Here is a 23,791-nt window from a genome sequence, read left to right as displayed (position 1 = left end):
GCGAGCTGCCATGTCCTGTGTGTCCTGACACCTTTCTATCATAGCCAGCAGTGGTCAGGGGTCAGCATGGGCGCTCTGACCCCTCTGTGACTACACCCCCCATACACAGCGAGCTGCCATGTCCTGTGGGTCCTGACACCTTTCTATCATAGCCAGCAGTGGTCAGGGGTCAGCATGGGCGCTCTGACCCCTCTGTGATTACACCCCCCCATACACAGCGAGCTGCCATGTCCTGTGTCCTGACACCTTTCTATCATAGCCAGCAGTGGACAGGGGTCAGCATGGGCGCTCTGACCCCTCTGTGACTACACCCCCCATACACAGCGAGCTGCCATGTCCTGTGGGTCCTGACACCTTTCTATCATAGCCAGCAGTGGTCAGGGGTCAGCATGGGCATTCTGACCCCTCTGTGACTACACCCCTATACACAGCGAGCTGCCATGTCCTGTGTGTCCTGACACCTTTCTATCATAGCTAGCAGTGGTCAGAGGTCAGCATGGGTGCTCTGACCCCTCTGTGACTACACCCCCCATACACAGCGAGCTGCCATGTCCTGTGTCCTGACACCTTTCTATCATAGCCAGCAGTGGTCAGGGGTCAGCATGGGTGCTCTGACCCCTATGTGACTACACCCCCCATACACAGTGAGCTGGCATGTCCTGTGTCCTGACACCTTTCTATCATAGCCAGCAGTGGTCCGAGGGGAAGGCTGCCACCTAGTGGATGTATTACAGAATACCTCCCCCATCACTATACAGCAGGTGAATAATAACAGAATAATAATCTTTATTTACCACCAAATTCCGCAGAACTTTACAAATATTGAACATGTCATAATTAAATATGTTTCTGTAACTGACATGAAATCCTCACCAGATAACAACCCATCCAATCCACACCGCCAAGAAATGATATAGGGCAAAAGCACTGAACATGTTACTGACACATGTAATACTCTGCACAGAGGCCGATGCTGGGGATGAAGCTTCAAGACGCCTCCTGTATGAAGATACTAGTGTCCTGCATTGCCCAGGGGAAATTCTGGCCCATTCTTCCCATCCTGAAGGTCCTGTGTCTCCATCTATGGTCTCCATAGATTTTGTATTGGATACAGGTGCCGTGATTCTAGCAGATTTCTCCTCTTTCCCTAAATGTTCCCTCGGTTGTGTGTCTGGGATCTTTCTTTTGCTGGAATGTCCTCCCTCGGCTCCTCATCGTGGTAGATGGCAGCAGATTTATATCCAGAATGTTGTGTTACAATTGTCCATTTATCTTTCCTTCATTTATATCCGGTTCACCAGAAGACCAGCCCCAGCCCATGATGTTCCCACCTCAACACTTTCCTTATGGTTTATGGGGTGATAAGCAGCACCTTCTGGTCTCCAGACATGGTATGTATTATGGCATCTAAGAGATCAGTTCGGATCTCCGTGTCCTCCCAGTATTTCTCAGGTTTGTCTAGAACCGGCTCTTGTGTTGCGCAGCAGAGCCGCGTGTGAAGAGCGGTCACATCTTATGGTTTTCTTTGATCCTGCCGATCCAGGTCTCTGTAGTTCTCCACCTTTTATAAGCCATTCATTTTCCACCAAGTAGCAGGATGGCTTCTGATTACTGATAGATTTCAGCAGGTGTCATGACTTTCATGGCTTTTTGCATCGCTCTTTCTTCCTGTCTTGTCCTGTCCCGGTGTTATTTCCCATCATTACACAGAATCTAAGGAGGGATTTCTTTTCCGGTTTGGATTGGATGGGTCGTTACTGACATCTGGCGAAGGAAAAAAATGCATTCTGATAGGGTGCGATACTTCAACCCCCATACTACACTGTAAGCAAGACAGTTTTATCCTGATTTACATGTAATAATTGATGCAGAAATTTCGATGAGTCCAGTGATGGTACAAATTATATATGCAGCTTCCTACACTATGTCATCGGAGAGCAACCCCCACCATACAACCGCCTACATACACGGCTCCCCCCCCCCCACCACCATACACGGCGCCCCCCACCATGCACACATCCCCCCACCACACTTCGCCCCCCACCATACACATCTCCACCACGCACACCTCCTACATGCACACCTCCTACATGCACACCTCCACCATACACACCTCCTATATACACTGCGCCCCCCACCATACACACCTCCTACATACACAGCGCCCCCCCACCATACACACCTCCTACAAACACGGCGCTCCCCCACCGCACCCGCCTCCACCACGCACCCACCTCCTACATACACATACACACGGCACATACATTCGATCTCTGTGGCAGACGAGGCATGCTGGGAGTTGTGCTGGTTGCTGTCCCCTCGGTGGGTCGCCCTGACTTCCCAGGTGTGTGATCATAGCCCTTGGTCCCGCCCTTACCTGATATCATCATCCGTGACTATAAAAGCTTTGCAGAGCGGCTGCGATGTGTTTAACCAGACGGACGGGTTTTTCTCCACCGCCGCTGACAGCTGGCCTGTGATTGGCGCAGAGCTGGTGTGCAGGGCGCTGGCGATGGCGGCTAGTAGTGTGTCCTCGTTGTTTCCTGGACCCACACCTGTAGTCATAAGAAAGGTTACAGTTCATTTGCTTGTGTTTTTCTAGCAGGTCATATAACACTCTCTCTCCTCTAGGGGGCAGCACGCAACCTTTAACACCACTGTGGATCAAACACTTAAAGTGAATCTCCCCTTTAAACAAACTTTGGAGAAATCACTATTCCATAGTGTAACATCTTAGCTGCTGTGACTCAGCGCTGCCCCCTGCCTGCACACATCTATATAAGCTTACAACCAACTTTCCCAGACCCCTGAACTGATATTCCAATCTAGCTAGCTGTGCATTTTCTAAAGCCACCACTAGAGGGAGCATAAAGCGGAAATGAACTGTCAATAAACTTTGCATAATCCAACAGTACAGCAATTATAATAAATCTACATACGCCTCTATCTCCATCTATGAGGCTCCTTCCTCTTAAAGTGAACCGGTCACCAGGTACCTCATTTTCACTAAAGACAGGTTACAGAAGTCCATTAAAGCTGTATACTGCTTTCTCTAAGCAATATAATTTTGTGTTCTAACTTACCTGCTTCCTGAAAGAATCCTCTGTGTAGTCCCAGGGGTTGGGCTTCGGATGCATTTCAAAAAACAACACATGACTCCATGATTGTGCTGAAGACTCCTCAGCCCTTCCCCCAGCTCCTCCCTCACCCACTGATGTCAGCTCACCAGGCTGTGACCTCTGTGAAAAAGAAGGAGGGAGGAGCTGTACAGGAGCACAAAGGTGGGGGCTGAGAGCTGAGCAGCACAGTCACGTGTTGTTTTTTGAAAAACATCCAAACCAAAGTCAAGCCCTTGTGACAACCCCAGGATTTTGTCAGGATTCAAGGTAAGTTATAACGCACAATTATATTGTAATGCAAATGCTTAGAAAATGCAGACGTCATGGGCTTCTGTAACCTGTCTTTGCAACATCCCCACCGGTCCCGACAGCTAGACGGGGCAGCAGTAACTCGATGGTGCCTAGGTCGCAGGTGTCATGGAAGCCCTGGGTTCTGTTGTAGATCTCTTCTACATCATCAGGGCCGGCATGGTGAAGCAAAAAAAAAGGGGAAGATCACAAGTGTAGAAGATATTCCCTGGGTGTAGGTTTCTATTTCCCGGACAGATGTTATGTGGGAGGCCGTGATGGCAGTGGCAGCCAGGGACACACAGAGTAAAGCAGAGATCTCCAAGAACTCACAGTTCTGTTTACTGTCAGGCTTAGAATAGCAGCAGAACAGCCGGCGGCTGATAACTCTTTCCTTGTAGAGGCTATAGCAGGGCTGTGGAGATAATGGGGAAACTGCACTAAAAGTTCTCTGCCTGTGTATAATGCTGGGTGCAACCGATTCATCAAGAACGTGCGCCAGAAATCATGAATCTGGCGCTTCCCTGCACTGGCCCGACAGAGTTCACCAAATTTTTTGTGGTGCAGCTTCAACATATACGGCATGAGACAGACTTTGCACATGAAATCTGCACACAGTCTGAGCACCGGAACGCCTCCTAATGTGTGTCGCATGGAAGCCAGTGCATCTGCGCCACAAAAGGGTCACTTGTGACACAGACACTTCTTAAAGACCTGTGTAAGCACCGAAAAGAAAATGCAAAGCCCTTAGTAAATGTGCCCCAATAAGTGAGGACTAGTGCTCAGCTTCGCTGGTAAGAATCTACTTTGCTGCCAGGTGGGCTCTGCTGCATGGGCAGCACAACAGCCATCTCAGTTGTAGTTGCATTAAGACACAGTTGTGAGGACACTCTGGGCTGCCAGCCAATCATTAGCCTGGAAGATCACAGGAAGATACATAATGCAACAGCCATAATGTAAACATATAGTAACCATATAATAAAAGGGATTCTGAGTGTGGATGAGACAATAACTGGCTTGGAGCATAAAGGGGTGATCAGTCCCACTAGCCCCATGGAGTAAGATTATAGTTTATATCATAATGGCCCAACTCCAGGGCATTACATTTATAAAAGGGGGTTACTCTGTTACTTTTTGTTTTAGAAAACATTCTATGCTTTATTACCTGCATGTGCACTAAGCCCCTGTGCACACTTACCTTGTAGACCTTTAGGAAGTTCCATGAACTTTATTGCTTGTTCCGTTACATCTGAGGCGCTGAGTCCTTCTAGTCTCTTCTCCCAGAAAAGCTGAAAGAAAGTAAAACATATATTATATTATATATATATATATATACACATACAGTACAGACCAAAAGTTTGGACACACCTTCCCAGTGTTTTCTGTATTTTCATGACTGTAAAGATTGTAGATTCACACTGAAGGCATCAAAACTATGAAATAACAAATATGGAATAATATACTTAACAACAAAGTGTGAAACAACTGAAAATCCTATATTCTTGGTCCTTCTGCTGTGATTACTGCTTTGCACACTCTTGGCTTCTCTTGATGAGATACAAGAGGTAGTCACCTGAAATGGTCTTCCAACAGTCTTGAAGGAGTTCCCAGAGATGCTGAGCACTCATTGGCACGTTTGCCTTCTCTGCAGTCCACCTCACCCCATCACTCTCTTACTTGGTCAAATAGCCCTTACACAGTCTGGTGGTGTTTGGGGGTCATTTTCCAGTTGAAAAATAAATTATGGTCCAACTAAATGCAAACCGGATGGAATCGCAGCCGCTGCAAGATGCTGTGGTAACCGGGCTGGTTCAGTATAATCCCCAACAGTGTCACTAGCAGAGCCCCCCACACCATCATACCCAACAGTGTCACTAGCAGAGCCCCCCACACCATCACACCCAACAGTGTCACTAGCAGAGCCCCCCACACCATCACACCCAAAAGTGTCACTAGCAGAGCCCCCCACACCATCACACCCAACAGTGTCACCAGCAGAGCCCCCACACCATCACACCCAACAGTGTCACCAGCAAAGCCCCCCACACCATCACACCCAACAGTGTCACTAGCAGAGCCCCCACACCATCACACCCAACAGTGTCACTAGCAGAGCCCCCACACCATCACACCCAACAGTGTCACCAGCAAAGCCCCCCACACCATGACACCCAACAGTGTCACTAGCAGAGCCCCCCACAGCATCACACCCAACAGTGTCACTAGCAGAGCCCCCCACAGCATCACACCCAACAGTGTCACTAGCAGAGCCCCCACACCATCACACCCAACAGTGTCACTATCAGAGCCCCCTACAACATCACAACCAACAGTGTCACCAGCAGAGCCCCCCACACCATCACACCCAACAGTGTCACCAGCAAAGCCCCCCACACCATCACACCCAACAGTGTCACCAGCAAAGCCCCCCACACCATCACACCCAACAGTGTCACCAGCAGAGCCCCCCACACCATCACACCCAACAGTGTCACCAGCAGAGCCCCCCACACCATCACACCCAACAGTGTCACCAGCAGAGCCCCCCACACCATCACACCCAACAGTGTCACCAGCAAAGCCCCCCACACCATCACACCCAACAGTGTCACCAGCAGAGCCCCCCACACCATCACACCCAACAGTGTCACCAGCAGAGCCCCCCACACCATCACACCCAACAGTGTCACCAGCAAAGCCCCCCACACCATCACACCCAACAGTGTCACCAGCAAAGCCCCCCACACCATCACACCCAACAGTGTCACCAGCAGAGCCCCCCACACCATCACACCCAACAGTGTCACCAGCAGAGCCCCCCACACCATCACACCCAACAATGTCACCAGCAGAGCCCCCCACACCATCACACCCAACAGTGTCACCAGCAAAGCCCCCCTACACCATCACACCCAACAGTGTCACCAGCAAAGCCCCCCACACCATCACACCCAACAGTGTCACCAGCAAAGCCCCCCACACCATCACACCCAACAGTGTCACCAGCAAAGCCCCCCACACCATCACACCCAACAGTGTCACCAGCAAAGCCCCCCACACCATCACACCCAACAGTGTCACCAGCAGAGCCCCCCACACCATCACACCCAACAGTGTCACCAGCAGAGTCCCCCACACCATCACACCCAACAGTGTCACCAGCAAAGCCCCCCTACACCATCACACCCAACAGTGTCACCAGCAAAGCCCCCCACACCATCACACCCAACAGTGTCACCAGCAAAGCCCCCCACACCATCACACCCAACAGTGTCACCAGCAAAGCCCCCCACACCATCACACCCAACAGTGTCACCAGCAAAGCCCCCCACACCATCACACCCAAGTGTCACCAGCAAAGCCCCCCACACCATCACACCCAACAGTGTCACCAAAGCCCCCCACACCATCACACCCAACAGTGTCACCAGCAAAGCCCCCCACACCATCACACCCAACAGTGTCACTAGCAGAGCCCCCCACACCATCACACCCAACAGTGTCACCAGCAAAGCCCCCCCACACCATCACACCCAACAGTGTCACCAGCAAAGCCCCCCACCGCCATCATACCCAACAGTGTCACCAGTAAATCCCCCCACACCATCACACCCAACAGTGTCACTAGCAGAGCCCCCACACCATCACACCCAACAGTGTCACTAGCAGAGCCCCCCACACCATCACACCCAACAGTGTCACTAGCAGAGCCCCCACACCATCATACCCAACAGTGTCACTAGCAGAGCCCCCACACCATCATACCCAACAGTGTCACTAGCAGAGCCCCCCACACCATCATACCCAACAGTGTCACTACCAGAGCCCCCCACACCATCACACCCAACAGTGTCACCAGCAGAGCCCCCCACACCATCACACCCAACAGTGTCACCAAAGCCCCCCACGCCATCACACCCAACAGTGTCACCAGCAAAACCCCCCACACCATCACACCCAATAGTGTCACCAGCAGAGCCCCCCACACCATCACACCCAACAGTGTCACCAGCAAAGCCCCCACACCATCACACCCAACAGTGTCACTAGCAGAGCCCCCCACACCATCACACCCAACAGTGTCACTAGCAGAGCCCCCACACCATCATACCCAACAGTGTCACTAGCAGAGCCCCCACACCATCATACCCAACAGTGTCACTAGCATAGCCCCCCACACCATCATACCCAACAGTGTCACTACCAGAGCCCCCCACACCATCACACCCAACAGTGTCACCAGCAGAGCCCCCCACACCATCACACCCAACAGTGTCACCAGCAAAGCCCCCCACGCCATCACACCCAACAGTGTCACCAGCAAAACCCCCCACACCATCACACCCAATAGTGTCACCAGCAGAGCCCCCCACACCATCACACCCAACAGTGTCACCAGCAAAGCCCCCACACCATCACACCCAACAGTGTCACCAGCAGAGCCCCCACACCATCATACCCAACAGTGTCACCAGCAAAGCCCCCACACCATCACACCCAACAGTGTCACCAGTAAATCCCCCCACACCATCATACCCAACAGTGTCACTAGCAGAGCCCCCACACCATCATACCCAACAGTGTCACTAGCAGAGCCCCCCACACCATCACACCCAAAAGTGTCACTAGCAGAGCCCCCACACCATCACACCCAACAGTGTCACCAGCAAAGCCCCCCACACCATGACACCCAACAGTGTCACTAGCAGAGCCCCCCACAGCATCACACCCAACAGTGTCACTAGCAGAGCCCCCCACAGCATCACACCCAACAGTGTCACTAGCAGAGCCCCCCACAGCATCACACCCAACAGTGTCACTAGCAGAGCCCCCACACCATCACACCCAACAGTGTCACTATCAGAGCCCCCTACAACATCACAACCAACAGTGTCACCAGCAGAGCCCCCCACACCATCACACCCAACAGTGTCACCAGCAAAGCCCCCCACACCATCACACCCAACAGTGTCACCAGCAAAGCCCCCCACACCATCACACCCAACAGTGTCACCAGCAGAGCCCCCCACACCATCACACCCAACAGTGTCACCAGCAGAGCCCCCCACACCATCACACCCAACAGTGTCACCAGCAGAGCCCCCCACACCATCACACCCAACAGTGTCACCAGCAAAGCCCCCCACACCATCACACCCAACAGTGTCACCAGCAGAGCCCCCCACACCATCACACCCAACAGTGTCACCAGCAAAGCCCCCCACACCATCACACCCAACAGTGTCACCAGCAGAGCCCCCCACACCATCACACCCAACAGTGTCACCAGCAGAGTCCCCCACACCATCACACCCAACAGTGTCACCAGCAAAGCCCCCCTACACCATCACACCCAACAGTGTCACCAGCAAAGCCCCCCACACCATCACACCCAACAGTGTCACCAGCAAAGCCCCCCACACCATCACACCCAACAGTGTCACCAGCAAAGCCCCCCACACCATCACACCCAACAGTGTCACCAGCAAAGCCCCCCACACCATCACACCCAAGTGTCACCAGCAAAGCCCCCCACACCATCACACCCAACAGTGTCACCAGCAAAGCCCCCCACACCATCACACCCAACAGTGTCACCAGCAAAGCCCCCCACACCATCACACCCAACAGTGTCACTAGCAGAGCCCCCCACACCATCACACCCAACAGTGTCACCAGCAAAGCCCCCCCACACCATCACACCCAACAGTGTCACCAGCAAAGCCCCCCACCGCCATCATACCCAACAGTGTCACCAGTAAATCCCCCCACACCATCACACCCAACAGTGTCACTAGCAGAGCCCCCACACCATCACACCCAACAGTGTCACCAGCAGAGCCCCCCACACCATCACACCCAACAGTGTCACCAGCAAAGCCCCCCACACCATCACACCCAACAGTGTCACCAGCAGAGCCCCCCACACCATCACACCCAACAGTGTCACCAGCAGAGTCCCCCACACCATCACACCCAACAGTGTCACCAGCAAAGCCCCCCTACACCATCACACCCAACAGTGTCACCAGCAAAGCCCCCCACACCATCACACCCAACAGTGTCACCAGCAAAGCCCCCCACACCATCACACCCAACAGTGTCACCAGCAAAGCCCCCCACACCATCACACCCAACAGTGTCACCAGCAAAGCCCCCCACACCATCACACCCAAGTGTCACCAGCAAAGCCCCCACACCATCACACCCAACAGTGTCACCAGCAAAGCCCCCCACACCATCACACCCAACAGTGTCACCAGCAAAGCCCCCCACACCATCACACCCAACAGTGTCACTAGCAGAGCCCCCCACACCATCACACCCAACAGTGTCACCAGCAAAGCCCCCCCACACCATCACACCCAACAGTGTCACCAGCAAAGCCCCCCACCGCCATCATACCCAACAGTGTCACCAGTAAATCCCCCCACACCATCACACCCAACAGTGTCACTAGCAGAGCCCCCACACCATCACACCCAACAGTGTCACTAGCAGAGCCCCCCACACCATCACACCCAACAGTGTCACTAGCAGAGCCCCCACACCATCATACCCAACAGTGTCACTAGCAGAGCCCCCACACCATCATACCCAACAGTGTCACTAGCAGAGCCCCCCACACCATCATACCCAACAGTGTCACTACCAGAGCCCCCCACACCATCACACCCAACAGTGTCACCAGCAGAGCCCCCCACACCATCACACCCAACAGTGTCACCAGCAAAGCCCCCCACGCCATCACACCCAACAGTGTCACCAGCAAAACCCCCCACACCATCACACCCAATAGTGTCACCAGCAGAGCCCCCCACACCATCACACCCAACAGTGTCACCAGCAAAGCCCCCACACCATCACACCCAACAGTGTCACTAGCAGAGCCCCCCACACCATCACACCCAACAGTGTCACTAGCAGAGCCCCCACACCATCATACCCAACAGTGTCACTAGCAGAGCCCCCACACCATCATACCCAACAGTGTCACTAGCATAGCCCCCCACACCATCATACCCAACAGTGTCACTACCAGAGCCCCCCACACCATCACACCCAACAGTGTCACCAGCAGAGCCCCCCACACCATCACACCCAACAGTGTCACCAGCAAAGCCCCCCACGCCATCACACCCAACAGTGTCACCAGCAAAACCCCCCACACCATCACACCCAATAGTGTCACCAGCAGAGCCCCCCACACCATCACACCCAACAGTGTCACCAGCAAAGCCCCCACACCATCACACCCAACAGTGTCACCAGCAGAGCCCCCACACCATCATACCCAACAGTGTCACCAGCAAAGCCCCCACACCATCACACCCAACAGTGTCACTATCAGAGCCCCCACACCATCACACCCAACAGTGTCACCAGCAAAGCCCCCCACACCATCACACCCAACAGTGTCACCAGTAAATCCCCCCACACCATCATACCCAACAGTGTCACTAGCAGAGCCCCCACACCATCATACCCAACCGTGTCACTAGCAGAGCCCCCCACACCATCACACCCAACAGTGTCACTAGCAGAGCCCCCCACACCATCATACCCAACAGTGTCACTAGCAGAGCCCCCCACACCATCAGACCCAACAGTGTCACCAGCAAAGCCCCCCTACACCATCACACCCAACAGTGTCACCAGCAGAGCCCCCCACACCATCACACCCAACAGTGTCACCAGCAGAGCCCCCCACACCATCACACCCAACAGTGTCACCAGCAAAGCCCCCCTACACCATCACACCCAACAGTGTCACTAGCAGAGCCCCCACACCATCATACCCAACAGTGTCACCAGCAAAGCCCCCACACCATCACACCCAACAGTGTCACTAGCAGAGCCCCCCACACCATCACACCCAACAGTGTCACCAGCAGAGCCCCCCACACCATCACACCCAACAGTGTCACCAGCAAAGCCCCCCACACCATCACACCCAACAGTGTCACTAGCAGAGCCCCCCACACCATCACACCCAACAGTGTCACCAGCAGAGCCCCCCACACCATCACACCTCCTCCTCCTGGCTTCATGGGGGGAACCAGACATGTAGAGTCCATTCCTACACCTTTTCTGCGTCACACAAAGCACAGATTTCCCCTCGTCTAATGTCCATTTCCTATTAAGGTAGATCAGGTGGTAGGTGCCTCTTTTGTACGTGAGGATAGCCCTTTTAAGGGCTAATTCTAATGTCCCCTGTATCTTTTTATAACTTTTATCTCCCTAATATGCTAATTATTTTACAGAGGTTACTGTGGCATGGAGTAGCCGGAGCTGAGGCCACAAGGCGCGGCTACTCTACACCCCAGTAGCCTCTTTGATCCTCCTACTGTCACATCTTTGTCGCGCAGCTACAAGGAGCTGGGTGCCCTCGTCCATGAAGCAAGAGTCCTGCGCATGCGCAGTAGATCTGGCTTCAGAGCAGTGACCGTGCAGCCGTGGGCCGGCGTTCTGCTCATGCGCAGAACTCGCGGACGAGGGCACGCAGCTGCACACCGAAGATTTCTGGTAGGAGGATCAATGAGGCTACTGGGGCATGGAGTAGCCGCACCGTGTGGCCTCAGCTCCGGCTACTCCACGCCCAAGCACTGTCTTTAGAAGATTAGCATATTTGAGAAATAAGATACATGGGACGTGAGGATTAGCCCTTAAAAGGACTATCCTCACGTACAATAGAGGCACCTACCACCCGATCTACCTTAATAGGTAGATCCGTGGCGGTAGGTTCCCTTTAATTATACATTTCCACATGTGACAATTCATACTTTTGATGCCTTCAATGTGAATCTACACTTTTTATAGTGCTGAAAATACAGAAAACTTTTTGAATGAGAAGGTGCGTGCAGACATTTGGTCTGTAGAGAAGAAGGACACAGGCAGAGGAATGAAGTTTATCCACATGAAGGAAAACTCTCATTACATCCCTCTATGTCCATAGATAAGGAGGGTCTCAGCAGCACATGTGTGCAGCCCCCTTCAAACGTCTGTACGGGAAGATATGGAGAAGCCGGACACACCACGGACTATGTGCCATAACTGTCTGTAATGGGGATTAACCCTTTCTAGGTACACCAGCAGGAGATAGCAGCATTGCTGCACAGGGTCTTCTTTGGCCTTGCAAAGGTTGAAACTTGCAGGGTAATCCAGCGCCGCTCCTACATTATTTCTATCAATTCTTGGAGCAGGACTGTGAAACATACATTTATATTCCAGGATTGTAGCTTCTATAGGTTGGCTGGCCTCACACTGCTGTGCTCTTAGCTCTCTGCTTTGAACTGTTAAGCGGCCTCCTCCGTCCTCCTGCAGTTCTCAACTGCTACAACATCACATTGGAGCAGAGGGAAGAGGCTATAAGCAGAGCAGCTCTCTGCAGACTGCAAAGAGCACAGCAGTGTGAGGACACATCCCCCAGTGCATTTGAAGAAGCTACAATCCTGGAAGTACTGCTGCTACAACATACACCTAGGTCTGGTTACACATGTCTCTAGAGCCTACAGAGGGCACAGAGCACAGCAGTGTGAGCTTACACCTCCAATGCATTTGGAGAAGCTACAATCCTGGAAGTACTGCTGCTACAACATACACCTAGGTCTGATTACACATGTCTCTAGAGGCTACAGAGGGCACAGAGCACAGCAGTGTGAGCTTACACCTCCAATGCATTTGGAGAAGCTACAATCCTGGAATATAAACTAATGTCTTCATGGTTTAGATGTCTGAAATGCTCTCATTATCTCGCTCTGTGTGACGTAGAGCTGCGGGTTTGGTGCTCTGTACAGTAAGGACGTGTTTGTAGCACCCATGCCCTGCAGTCACACAAGGGATGTGGAGGATATTCTGTGCGTCTCATCTATGACAATCCGCTGCTTCCGGCTCGGTCTATAGAGTTACGGGGTGATCTCCGGAGGGAGACATCGGCCTCGAAACCGCAGAGGAAATGAGCGGGGTGTATAAAGCGCGTCGTGGCTTCCTGCCCTCAGCCCCGGGATTCATTAACCCTTCACACGTCAGTCCATGTCTGAACATCTTAAAGGGATTCTCCTGGAATTTACACCAATGGCCGAATCTAGACCAATAATGTGTGAGGGACGGGGATCCAAACATTTCATGTACTGATCTTTAGTCACTATTTACACGGTGTTGTACCCAGGCTCGCCAGTCACCAGCAGAACCAGGGACCCAAAGTCCCCTGTAGGTCCTGTGTAGATGTACATGCTCACCCTGTGCACCAGAGTTTTGCATAGGACCTGCATGAGCACCTGTGCTTCAGTTAGTGTGCTGGAAATTCAGGGGGACCATGCACCCGATACAGCTGATACAGCTCCCCCTCTGCCACTGACTGTCTTACCTGTCGGGGCTGCTCGATGACCCGCTGGGGGTCCGATCGGACTTTGTTGTTAGGATGGTTGGTGATCTTGGTGACCGGCTGCTTGAAGATGGACGCGGTCTGCCGGATCGGTAACGTCGTGTTAAGGTCTGGTTTGGACTGTGGAGGAAAAGACAAAGCAAAGTGTTAAAGGGGATCCAGATATTAAAGTGACGATTACAGGAGTATAACAGGTGTAATACACTGATGTAATGTATAAAAGCTCCCATCCCCCTCCTAATTACAAAACAATCAAGTTGTTTAACCAAAATGAAGAAGTGATACCATCTTCCCAGAAACCACAGGATGAAACAAAACTGAGAAACAGGTGCACATACAGGAGAATAGGGGCACTGAGGGTACAGGATAAGTGATGTCATGTATGTACACAGTGACTGCACCAGCAGAATAGTGAGTGCAGCTCTGGAGTATAATACAGGATGTAACTCAGGATCAGTACAGGGTAAGTAATGTCATGTATGTACACAGTGACTGCACCAGCAGAATAGTGAGTGCAGCTCCGGAGTATAATACAGGATAAGTAATGTCATGTATGTACACAGTGACTGCTCCAGCAGCAGAATAGTGAGTGCAGCTCTGGAGTATAATACAGGATGTAACTCAGGATCAGTACAGGATAAGTAATGTCATGTATGTACACAGTGACTGCACCAGCAGCAGAATAGTGAGTGCAGCTCTGGAGTATAATACAGGATGTAACTCAGGATCAGTACAGGATAAGTAATGTCATGTATGTACACAGTGACTGCACCAGCAGCAGAATAGTGAGTGCAGCTCTGGAGTATAATACAGGATGTAACTCAGGATCAGTACAGGATAAGTAATGTCATGTATGTACACAGTGACTGCACCAGCAGCAGAATAGTGAGTGCAGCTCTGGGGTATAATACAGGATGTAACTCAGGATCAGTACAGGATAAGTAATGTCATGTATGTACACAGTGACTGCACCAGCAGAATAGTGAGGGCATCTCTGGAGTATAATACAGGATGTAACTCAGGATCAGTACAGGATAAGTAATGTCATGTATGTACACAGTGACTGCACCAGCAGCAGAATAGTGAGTGCAGCTCTGGAGTATAATACAGGATGTAACTCAGGATCAGTACAGGATAAGTAATGTCATGTATGTACACAGTGACTGCACCAGCAGCAGAATAGTGAGTGCAGCTCTGGAGTGTAATACAGGATGTAACTCAGGATCAGTACAGGATAAGTAATGTCATGTATGTACACAGTGACTGCACCAGCAGCAGAATAGTGAGTGCAGCTCTGGAGTATAATACAGGATGTAACTCAGGATCAGTACAGGATAAGTAATGTCATGTATGTACACAGTGACTGCACCAGCAGAATAGTGAGTGCAGCTCTGGAGTATAATACAGGATGTAATTCAGGATCAGTACAGGATAAGTAATGTCATGTATGTACACAGTGACTGCACCAGCAGCAGAATAGTGAGTGCAGCTCTGGAGTATAATACAGGATGTAACTCAGGATCAGTACAGGATAAGTAATGTCATGTATGTACACAGTGACTGCACCAGCAGCAGAATAGTGAGTGCATTCTCATTCTGCTGTGAGCTGCTGACGGGTGTGGTTGTGTGCTGCTGAGCTCCTGCACCACCTGGAGCAATCTCCATCCACCCAGGCCTGCTCTCTCCTCCCCAGGGAGGGAGTGGGTTCTCTGGGATGAATCAAGCTGGAAAGTCCCAGGCTCCTGTCTCCCGGACCAGGCCGGCGGGAGGCAGGAAAAACAAGTTACCGGCCAAAGCAGAAGGGGTGAGAAGATCTGCCCGGAGCCAAGGACGCAGCGATGTGACCTCGGCTGCCACCCCCAAGACCCAGGGAAGCCGCAAGGTCTCCGGTTCACAGAAGATCAAGGCAAGTGACATCAGCCTGAGTGCTCCTCCTGGAAAGCTGGATGTATGTGCGGGAAAGCTGGGTGGTTCAGCTGAAAAGCTGGGTGCTCACGGGGGTGTGCAAAAAGCATGGGGTGATCTTAAGGCCCGGGAGTCTGCTTCCATCTATGGCTCCCGGATTGCTGAGCACCTCCGTGAGTACGAGGAAGCTGGAAAAGCGCTGAGGAGGCTCCAGGAGGAGATAAGGGAGACCTTGGCCCTAGCGGGGGTGGCTACGCAGAGAAAGAAAAAGTCTGATCTACTTACCACCATAGACAGACTAAAAGCCGAGGTCACCGCTCTGCAGGAGAAGCGTCATCTTATCCGTGAGCACAGCGGTCCGTTTCGTGAAAAATTGGAGAATGATGCGAGGTTTGATGACATGCGCCAGGAGCAGCTGAGAAAGCTGAAGGGGCTTGAGATCCAGGCGGATGATGGCGATGATGAGGAGGAAGAGGAAGACCTGCCGTGTCCGTCTGGTGGCCTGCACCAACACCAGCAGGCCTCGCACGACAGGCTGCCTGCGGAGCAAGCGCCATTACCATCAGGCTGCGGCTCTGCCAACCTGGAGGAGGAAAGTGATGACAGCGGCCAGGGGGGGGCGCTAATGGCTCAGATCCGTCAGCTTGAGTCCCCAGTTCACCTCCAGAACTTTTCCTTCGGCGATGATATCCCGAGTGACGACCAAAAGAGAAAGAAGACGAGACCCAAGAAGACCAAGGCGTCTCAGGAGGTGAATCTGGTGTTTCGTCCCCTCCCTGTTCCCTCCGGGCGGGCAGCAGTGCCAGCCTGTCGTGTAGGCCCCGTTACCCAGCCCAGCACGAATCCTGCAGTGGACTCGGTGCCAGGGTGCGGGGAGAGTGCAAAGCCACGTTCCATCATGGCGCAGAGCACCAGCCTTGTTTGTAGTAGCAAGGATGGTGCAGGGAAGGCATCGGCCGAAAGGCCGGACAGTGAGGGCGATCTGGCAGGTCCTGGTACTGTGCGCTGCCCCCCAGTGGGAGGGGGGGGTGGCCCAGTGCCAGGGGCAGTGGCGGTGGCTCCTGTGGCCCTTAGCGCTGTTGCTTGCTCCGGTGAGCAGCGGCAGTGTGATGGGGCTGCTGGGGCTTGTAGTGCGGCGCCTCCCAAACATCCCGTGCAGCCTGCAGAGAAAGTCGCAGGAAAAGTGTTATTCTGTATTGGTGCATCAAACTCTGAAGATATGAAAGGGGCAAAAAGACTGTCTGGAGTCTGTAAGGACAAGAGGCCTCTACCACCAATCGAGCAGCGATGCTCAAACATTATAAAAACTGCAGGACAACAAGGGGTTAATGCCAATGAGGCAGAGGGCACAAGTAAGATCGGGGTTGGAGCTGCCTCTTCTCAGGCTGTATCAGCTATGGAGGTAGCTCTACCCCCAGTGCCCAGTGACGCCGAGGCAACCCCAGGTCCTCCTGGCCCAGCTGGTGTGAGTGATGCAAGGAAGCGAGGCAGTGATGCAAGGAAGCGAGGCAGTAATGTATATAGTGTGGTGAATGTGGGGGTGGTGAATGGCGCTGAGGGGGATCCTGGTGTGAGTGCTGGTCCATCTGCACCCCCAGTGGTGGCCGCTCCCATAAGGAGCTATGCGAGTGTCACCGCTGGGGCAAGTGGGGTTAACTCCTTGTCTCCTGGCTCTGGGAACAGCGTTTTGCAAAGGCGTCTTCTGGAGGCTCTCAGGAGAGGGGAAAAGTCAATCACTGTAGAGGGGAGAGATGTTGATCTGTCCTTCTGGACAGACAGGCATGGCCTGGCAGCCTTCCAAGAGAAAAGGGGGGGAGAGACTGTATGGTCTTTACCCACAACCGGGCCCGGAGCTGCCCGTAGGAATGTGGTTCGTCTTCGCTGGAGGGGCAGTGACGCATGCCCACCCAGGTCAAGGGTGGTGGAGCTCCTCCTGAAGATGAACTTCAGGGCTAGTGACATCTTTGCCCTGATACATCCTTATGGTACTCCGGAGTTCGATGTCAGCTTTGTTCGGCCGGAGGGCTTAGAGCTCTTCTGGTCGAATTATGAGCTGGCAAAGAACGAGCCCGCATGGCGAGACTTTGCTGTGCAAGCAGTGTCTCGCCAAAACACAGTCAGGAAAGTGACCGTTTTGACCCGTAACGAGTCACTTTCTTGCATGGACATCATGACGTGGCTCAGTCGTTATGGTGAGGTTGTACAGGTACCTCAGAAAAACCGCGATGAATTTGGCATTTGGTCTGGGGCCTGGACCTTCATGATGAAGTTGAAGTGTTCAGGCGGCACAGTCGCCCACATTCCCTCTTCAGCCTTTCTTGGGCGGGACAGAATCCTGATTTTCTACCAGGGGCAGCCGAAGGTCTGTCACAGGTGCGGTGACCCCACACACTTTAGCGCCAGCTGCCAAGTGCAGAAGTGCGCTTTGTGTGGTGGGCTAGGTCATCTCGCTGCATCCTGTAAGGACATTAGGTGTAACCTGTGTGGTGAGCTCGGTCACCCTTTCAGCCGTTGTCCTCGCTCCTTTGCCAATGCGGTTGTGACCCCAGTGGAGGAGAGCCAGGAGGTTGCTTCTGCTGGGGAAGGTACCAGCAGAGGTGGAGGAGCTGAGGGGCCTGTGAAGAAAAGCAAGAAGAAGTCGCCTTCTCAGTTAAGGCGGCTTGAAGCCAGACAAAAAGGGAGAGAACTGGGGAAGCCTCAGGTTGCTGGGGTGACCCTTGGTCCTTCCTCAGAGGCTGGTCATGCTACTGAGGCCCTGAGGGATGATGAGTTGGATGAGGAGGTCAGGAGGATGGAGCGCGAGAAAGGTGCCATGTCCTCCACGTCCTCCCATTATGAGAGTATGGATGAGGATAACAGGATTTGGCTAGAAAATAAGCGCAAGCAGAAAAAGAAAAAACGCGGCCTATCTAAGGTACCTAAGGAAGGGAAAACTTCCTCCCCTCTGGTTGAGCTTTCCAACCAGTTCCTCACCCTCGATGAGATCGCCTCCTCGGAAGGAGAGGCTGAGGGTGGGGTTCTGGAGGTGGCGGCGGAGCAGCCTGCAGGGGGCGCCGAGTCTCTATCCTCTGGGGATGCTGGGTCCTCAGAGTGGGAGACTGACTCAGAGCCAGGAGACAAGGACGAAGGAGAGGGTGGTCCGGGTGGGTCCTTGGGGGCCAGTAATAACATGGACACCTCAATTTCGTTAAAAAGAAGTTGCCCCAATTCTGAAGGGAAAAGGGAAAAGGGATCATCCTCAGAGGACAGTAGAGGGAAGGGAGTTAGTAAGAAAAAAGCCGTCTAACTCAATCACTCATGATGGCGGCACCCACTCCGTTGACGCTGGCGTCCATTAATGTCGCCAGCATTAAGTCTGATGCGGCTAGATTTGCGGCCTTTGATTTTCTCGGCCGTGTTGAAGCCGACATTTTATTTTTGCAGGAGACCAGGCTGCCAGATTTGGCGGCCGTGTTTAAAGCTAAGAGGGAATGGAGACACGGGCCTTCCTATTGGTCTCTTGCGGCCGAGCCGTATAGCGGAGTGGCGGTCCTTTTTACCGCACCGGTAGAATGCCGACGAGTTATTGAGTTAGAAATGGGGAGGTGCCTGATCATGGATGTCCTCATGAAGGGACAAGAACTTCGCCTAATTAACATCTATGGTCCCCAGTCCAAGTGGGACAGGAAGTGTCTCTTTATGAGGATCAAGCCCTACCTTTTTACAAGTCGGCAGGTGGTCTTTGGAGGGGACTTCAATGCTGTCACGAGGTCCCAGGATAGGGGAGGTTCCAGAGACAAGCTGACTTATGATAGCGTCGCTCTTAATAGCATAGCTAGTGAGGCTCGCCTGGTGGATGTCCACATCCGGCACACCCCAGGCCACGCGGGGTTCACCTATTATAGGGGTAGCTGCAGGTCTAGAATAGACAGGTTTTATTTAAAGGAGGAAGCCATCTCTTCAGCAGTGTCCGTTGTTGAGGTGGAGTTCTCCGACCACTGTCTAATTTTGTTTTCTCTGAATGTTACAGAGACCCCCCGGATGGGAAGAGGCTACTGGAAGCTCAATTCGTCTCTCCTGGAAGAAGCAGAGATAAGACAATCCTTTGAGGACTTTCTTCAGAGCCAGGTACCATTGCTGGGCCTTTGTAGCAGTAAGTCAGAGTGGTGGGAGATGCTCAAGAAAAGGGTGGCGAGATTCTTCCGCCAGCTCTCGAGCCTCAGGAGCCTGGACAGGTACCGCCTGTATCAGGGCCTGAGGAGGAAACTCGAGCATCTCGTCTCGACTGGAGGTAGTCGTGAGGACATCTCCAGAGTGAAATCCTTGCTGAAGAGGTGTCAGTACGATAGACACGCATCTTTGGTTTTTGAGAGGGATTACGGGAAATACCGCTCGCCCGACCCTTACAGAAACTGCAAGATGTCAGTGAATGGTAAAGTTGTCACAGGACTGGTTGACAGTACGGGATCCCTGAAAAGGTCCAGATCAGGGATTCTGGAGGTCGTCAGATCCTTCTACTCGCACCTCTTGGGCAGGAAGGATCTAGATCGGGATGTGATGTCGGCTTTCCTGGCTGAAACTGTCCCTGAGCCAGGAGTAGACCCCTCTCTTGATGTTTTGACAGAGATGATTAGGGAAGAGGAAGTCAGCCGGGCGATTGAAGGGCTCGCCCTCAAGAAATCGCCGGGTCCGGATGGCTTAACATCTGAGTTTTATAAGACCTTTAAGGACGCCTTGGTTCCCCTCTTGACTGAGGTATTCAATGAGTGTCTTTCCTCGGGCGCTCTGCCGAAGTCAATGAGGAGGTCTGCCCTGATCATCCTGTCAAAGGGTAAGGACCGATCTCGTATTGAGAACTGGCGTCCCATAGCGCTTCTCAATACGGACAGAAAGGTTTTGGCAAAGGTGCTGTTTAATCGGCTGGTGCAGTTTGCACCCCGGCTCCTTTCGGGGACCCAGCACTGCTCTGTTCCAGGCCGCAGTACATTTAGTGCTGTGCTTTGTGTCCGGGAGGCAGTGGAACAGGGCAGGGCTGGTAACTGGAAGGGGTACTTGCTGTCCTTGGATCAGGCAAAAGCGTTTGATCGGGTTAACCACGAGTACCTCTGGTCTGTCCTTCTGAGGTATGGCCTGCCGGGTGGGTTTGTCAATTGGCTGAAAGTTTTGTACGCAGGGGCAGAGAGTTTCCCGCTTGTGAACGGTTGGATTGGCCGCTCTTTTGAGGTTGGGTCTGGTGTTCGCCAGGGTTGTCCTCTGAGCCCACTACTGTACGTGTTCGCGATTGACCCATTCCTTAGGAGGGTTGATCGTGGGCCGTTGGTGGGAGTCGGGATGGACCGGGCAGCACCGGAAGCCACTCTAAGGGTGGTAGCGTATGCTGATGACGTCACTGTTTTTGTGTCCTCGAGAGGGGAGGCGCAATGGGTGATGTCAGAGGTCTACCGCTACTCAGAGGCTTCTGGGTCCAAGATCAACCGGGATAAGTGTGAGAGTCTCTGGCTGGGAGAGGGAGGTCCAGGCTTTGATCTCCCGGACACTCTTCCAGGGCCCCAAGACTCTGCCAAAGTTCTCGGCATCGAATTTGGCCAGGGGGATTACCCCATGCAAAACTGGGACGGCAGGCTTAAGATCGCCGCTCAGAGGGTGGACCAGTGGAAGGGTTGGTCTTTGACCCTCAGAGAAAGGGTTAATCTGATCAAAACTTACCTGCTCCCATTGCTGATTTACCTGGGCAGTGTGTGCATGTTGCCAGAACCCCTCTGGACTCGGGTTTACAGTCTGTTCTTCCAGCTGTTATGGGGGAATAGGCTGAACCTAATCAAGAGGGAGGTTACTTACCGCACGAGGAGACAAGGAGGGTTGTGTATGGTCAACCCTGTGGTGTTCCTAGTGAATACCTTTCTTAAAATCAATGTAGCAAACCTCTGGAAAGAGAGGGCTCCTCCGTGGGTATACTCCTGCAGGGGATGGTTTCGGCCTTTCTTCCAGGAATGGGAGACAGGAGGACAAGTGAAGGATCTCCGCACACCGCATGGGCATCTTCCGGCTTACGCTACCCCGGTTCTGAAGGTGATTCGCCGGTGGGGTCTGGGAATGTGGGAGATCAGGACCATGTCGAGGAAAACCCTTGACAAAAGGGTTCTGTTTGCCCGTTTCCAGAAGCCTCTGGCCCTCAGGGATTGCCCAAGTCGGGATCTTGGGGTGGGTTTGAGTTTATTGAATTCCATCAGGATCCCCTTGAAGTTTTGGGACTTGACTTGGCGCTGCTTCCATGGAAAGCTGTGTGTGAGGGACAATCTGAAGTGTAGGAGCTCTGAGGAAAGGGGTTGTCCCCGGGAGGAGTGCGGTGGCCTGCTGGAGAGCATGGACCACTTCCTGCTTCAGTGCCCCTTTAACACAGAGGTGTACAACCGGGTGGGCGCTTCCATCCATTGGTCCGGGTTGGCTGGTCTCTCCTATGCGGAGTGGGCCTATGGAGCATTCAGAGGCCTGGGTGGCCGGGACCGCTGCACTTTATTCCTAGTTAGTCTAGTGGTCAGGTACCACACGTGGAACGCACGGTGCTTAGTTTCGACGCAGCGTAAAATCCTCCCGGTGGATGAGGTGGTTAGGAACATTCTGGGTGACCTGGTGAAGGTGCGCTCTCTGGAGTATGAGGGGCTGGGCACGGGGAGGGCCTCTCTCCTTTGGAGGGGGTTCTCCTTTAGTGTCCCTTAGTCTGTCATCTCCTCTCCTGGTGTTGGGCTGAAGCTGACACTGTAGATTTTTGTTTTGTATCTGAGGTTATAGTGATGTAGGGGCTTGCAGGCGCCGAACCTGGGCTTTATGTGGTTTTGATATATGTTGATATGTTTAATGTGTTTGTATCTTGTGTACATTGTGTATTTATTTATAGTTATATGTAGTTATAGTTCTTGTGTGTATATAGGTTGGTTGGTTTTGGGGTGTTGGTGTTAGGGTGTTAGGTTGGGAGGGGGGTGGACGGGACTTGGACTATACGATCCTGGGCACTGGTCTGGACTATATAGCGCGGACTTTGGACGTTAGACCAGTGTCTGGGGGGGGAGGGTGATGGGCGTGGGATTTAGTTAGTTATATTTTATGTTATTTATTGTTATTAATGTTATTTCCGTTATATTCATTGTTATTTCTGTGTTTATTTTTTGTTTATTTATTTATGTGTATTTTGCTGTGTATTTTGATATAAAAAAAAAAAAAAAAAAAAAAAAAAAAAAATTTAGGTGGTGGGACTGGGTGAAGGTTTTGTTTGTTTTCATGCTGAGTGTGTGTGGCTGGGCCAGGAGGTTTTGTAAGTTTATTTTCGTTTATATTTGTTCTTTTGTAATTCTTTTGCCAGAAGTTATGGCTTTATTTATGTTTATTATTGTTATGTTTTTCACTTTTATATAAAATAAAAGATTTACAGGATGTAACTCAGGATCAGTACAGGATAAGTAATGTCATGTATGTACACAGTGACTGCACCAGCAGCAGAATAGTGAGTGCAGCTCTGGAGTGTAATACAGGATGTAACTCAGGATCAGTACAGGATAAGTAATGTCATGTATGTACACAGTGACTGCACCAGCAGCAGAATAGTGAGTGCAGCTCTGGAGTATAATACAGGATGTAACTCAGGATCAGTACAGGATAAGTAATGTCATGTATGTACACAGTGACTGCACCAGCAGAATAGTGAGTGCAGCTCTGGAGTATAATACAGGATGTAATTCAGGATCAGTACAGGATAAGTAATGTCATGTATGTACACAGTGACTGCACCAGCAGCAGAATAGTGAGTGCAGCTCTGGAGTATAATACAGGATGTAACTCAGGATCAGTACAGGATAAGTAATGTCATGTATGTACACAGTGACTGCACCAGCAGCAGAATAGTGAGTGCAGCTCTGGAGTATAATACAGGAGATAACTCAGGATCAGTACAGGATAAGTAATGTCATGTATGTACACAGTGACTGCACCAGCAGAATAGTGAGGGCATCTCTGGAGTATAATACAGGATGTAACTCAGGATCAGTACAGGATAAGTAATGTCATGTATGTACACAGTGACTGCACCAGCAGCAGAATAGTGAGTGCAGCTCTGGGGTATAAT

General features: G+C 52.1%; 1 protein-coding gene across 2 annotated transcripts in view; it reads right to left on the bottom strand.

Annotated features, from left to right (window-relative positions):
- The window catches only part of MBD2 (methyl-CpG binding domain protein 2), a 51,032-nt gene that overhangs the window by 12,668 nt on the left and 14,573 nt on the right, over window positions 1-23,791 (bottom strand). The window contains exons 3-6 of one of the 2 annotated variants that reach the window (XM_072134109.1): window positions 13,774-13,911; window positions 4,606-4,696; window positions 2,378-2,555; window positions 1,180-1,764 (exon numbers count right to left, since the gene is read on the bottom strand). In XM_072134109.1, the coding sequence (XP_071990210.1) occupies window positions 1,755-1,764; window positions 2,378-2,555; window positions 4,606-4,696; window positions 13,774-13,911 (417 nt within the window). In that variant the 3' untranslated portion in view covers window positions 1,180-1,754. Of the gene's footprint in view, window positions 1-1,179; window positions 1,765-2,377; window positions 2,556-4,605; window positions 4,697-13,773; window positions 13,912-23,791 lie in introns of those variants that run through there. The other variant, XM_072134099.1, reaches the window with a different exon arrangement.

This window comes from Engystomops pustulosus, chromosome 1 (assembly GCF_040894005.1).
Source record: "Engystomops pustulosus chromosome 1, aEngPut4.maternal, whole genome shotgun sequence".
NCBI lineage: Eukaryota > Metazoa > Chordata > Amphibia > Anura > Leptodactylidae > Engystomops > Engystomops pustulosus.
This window is presented reverse-complemented; position numbering and strand designations above follow the sequence as displayed.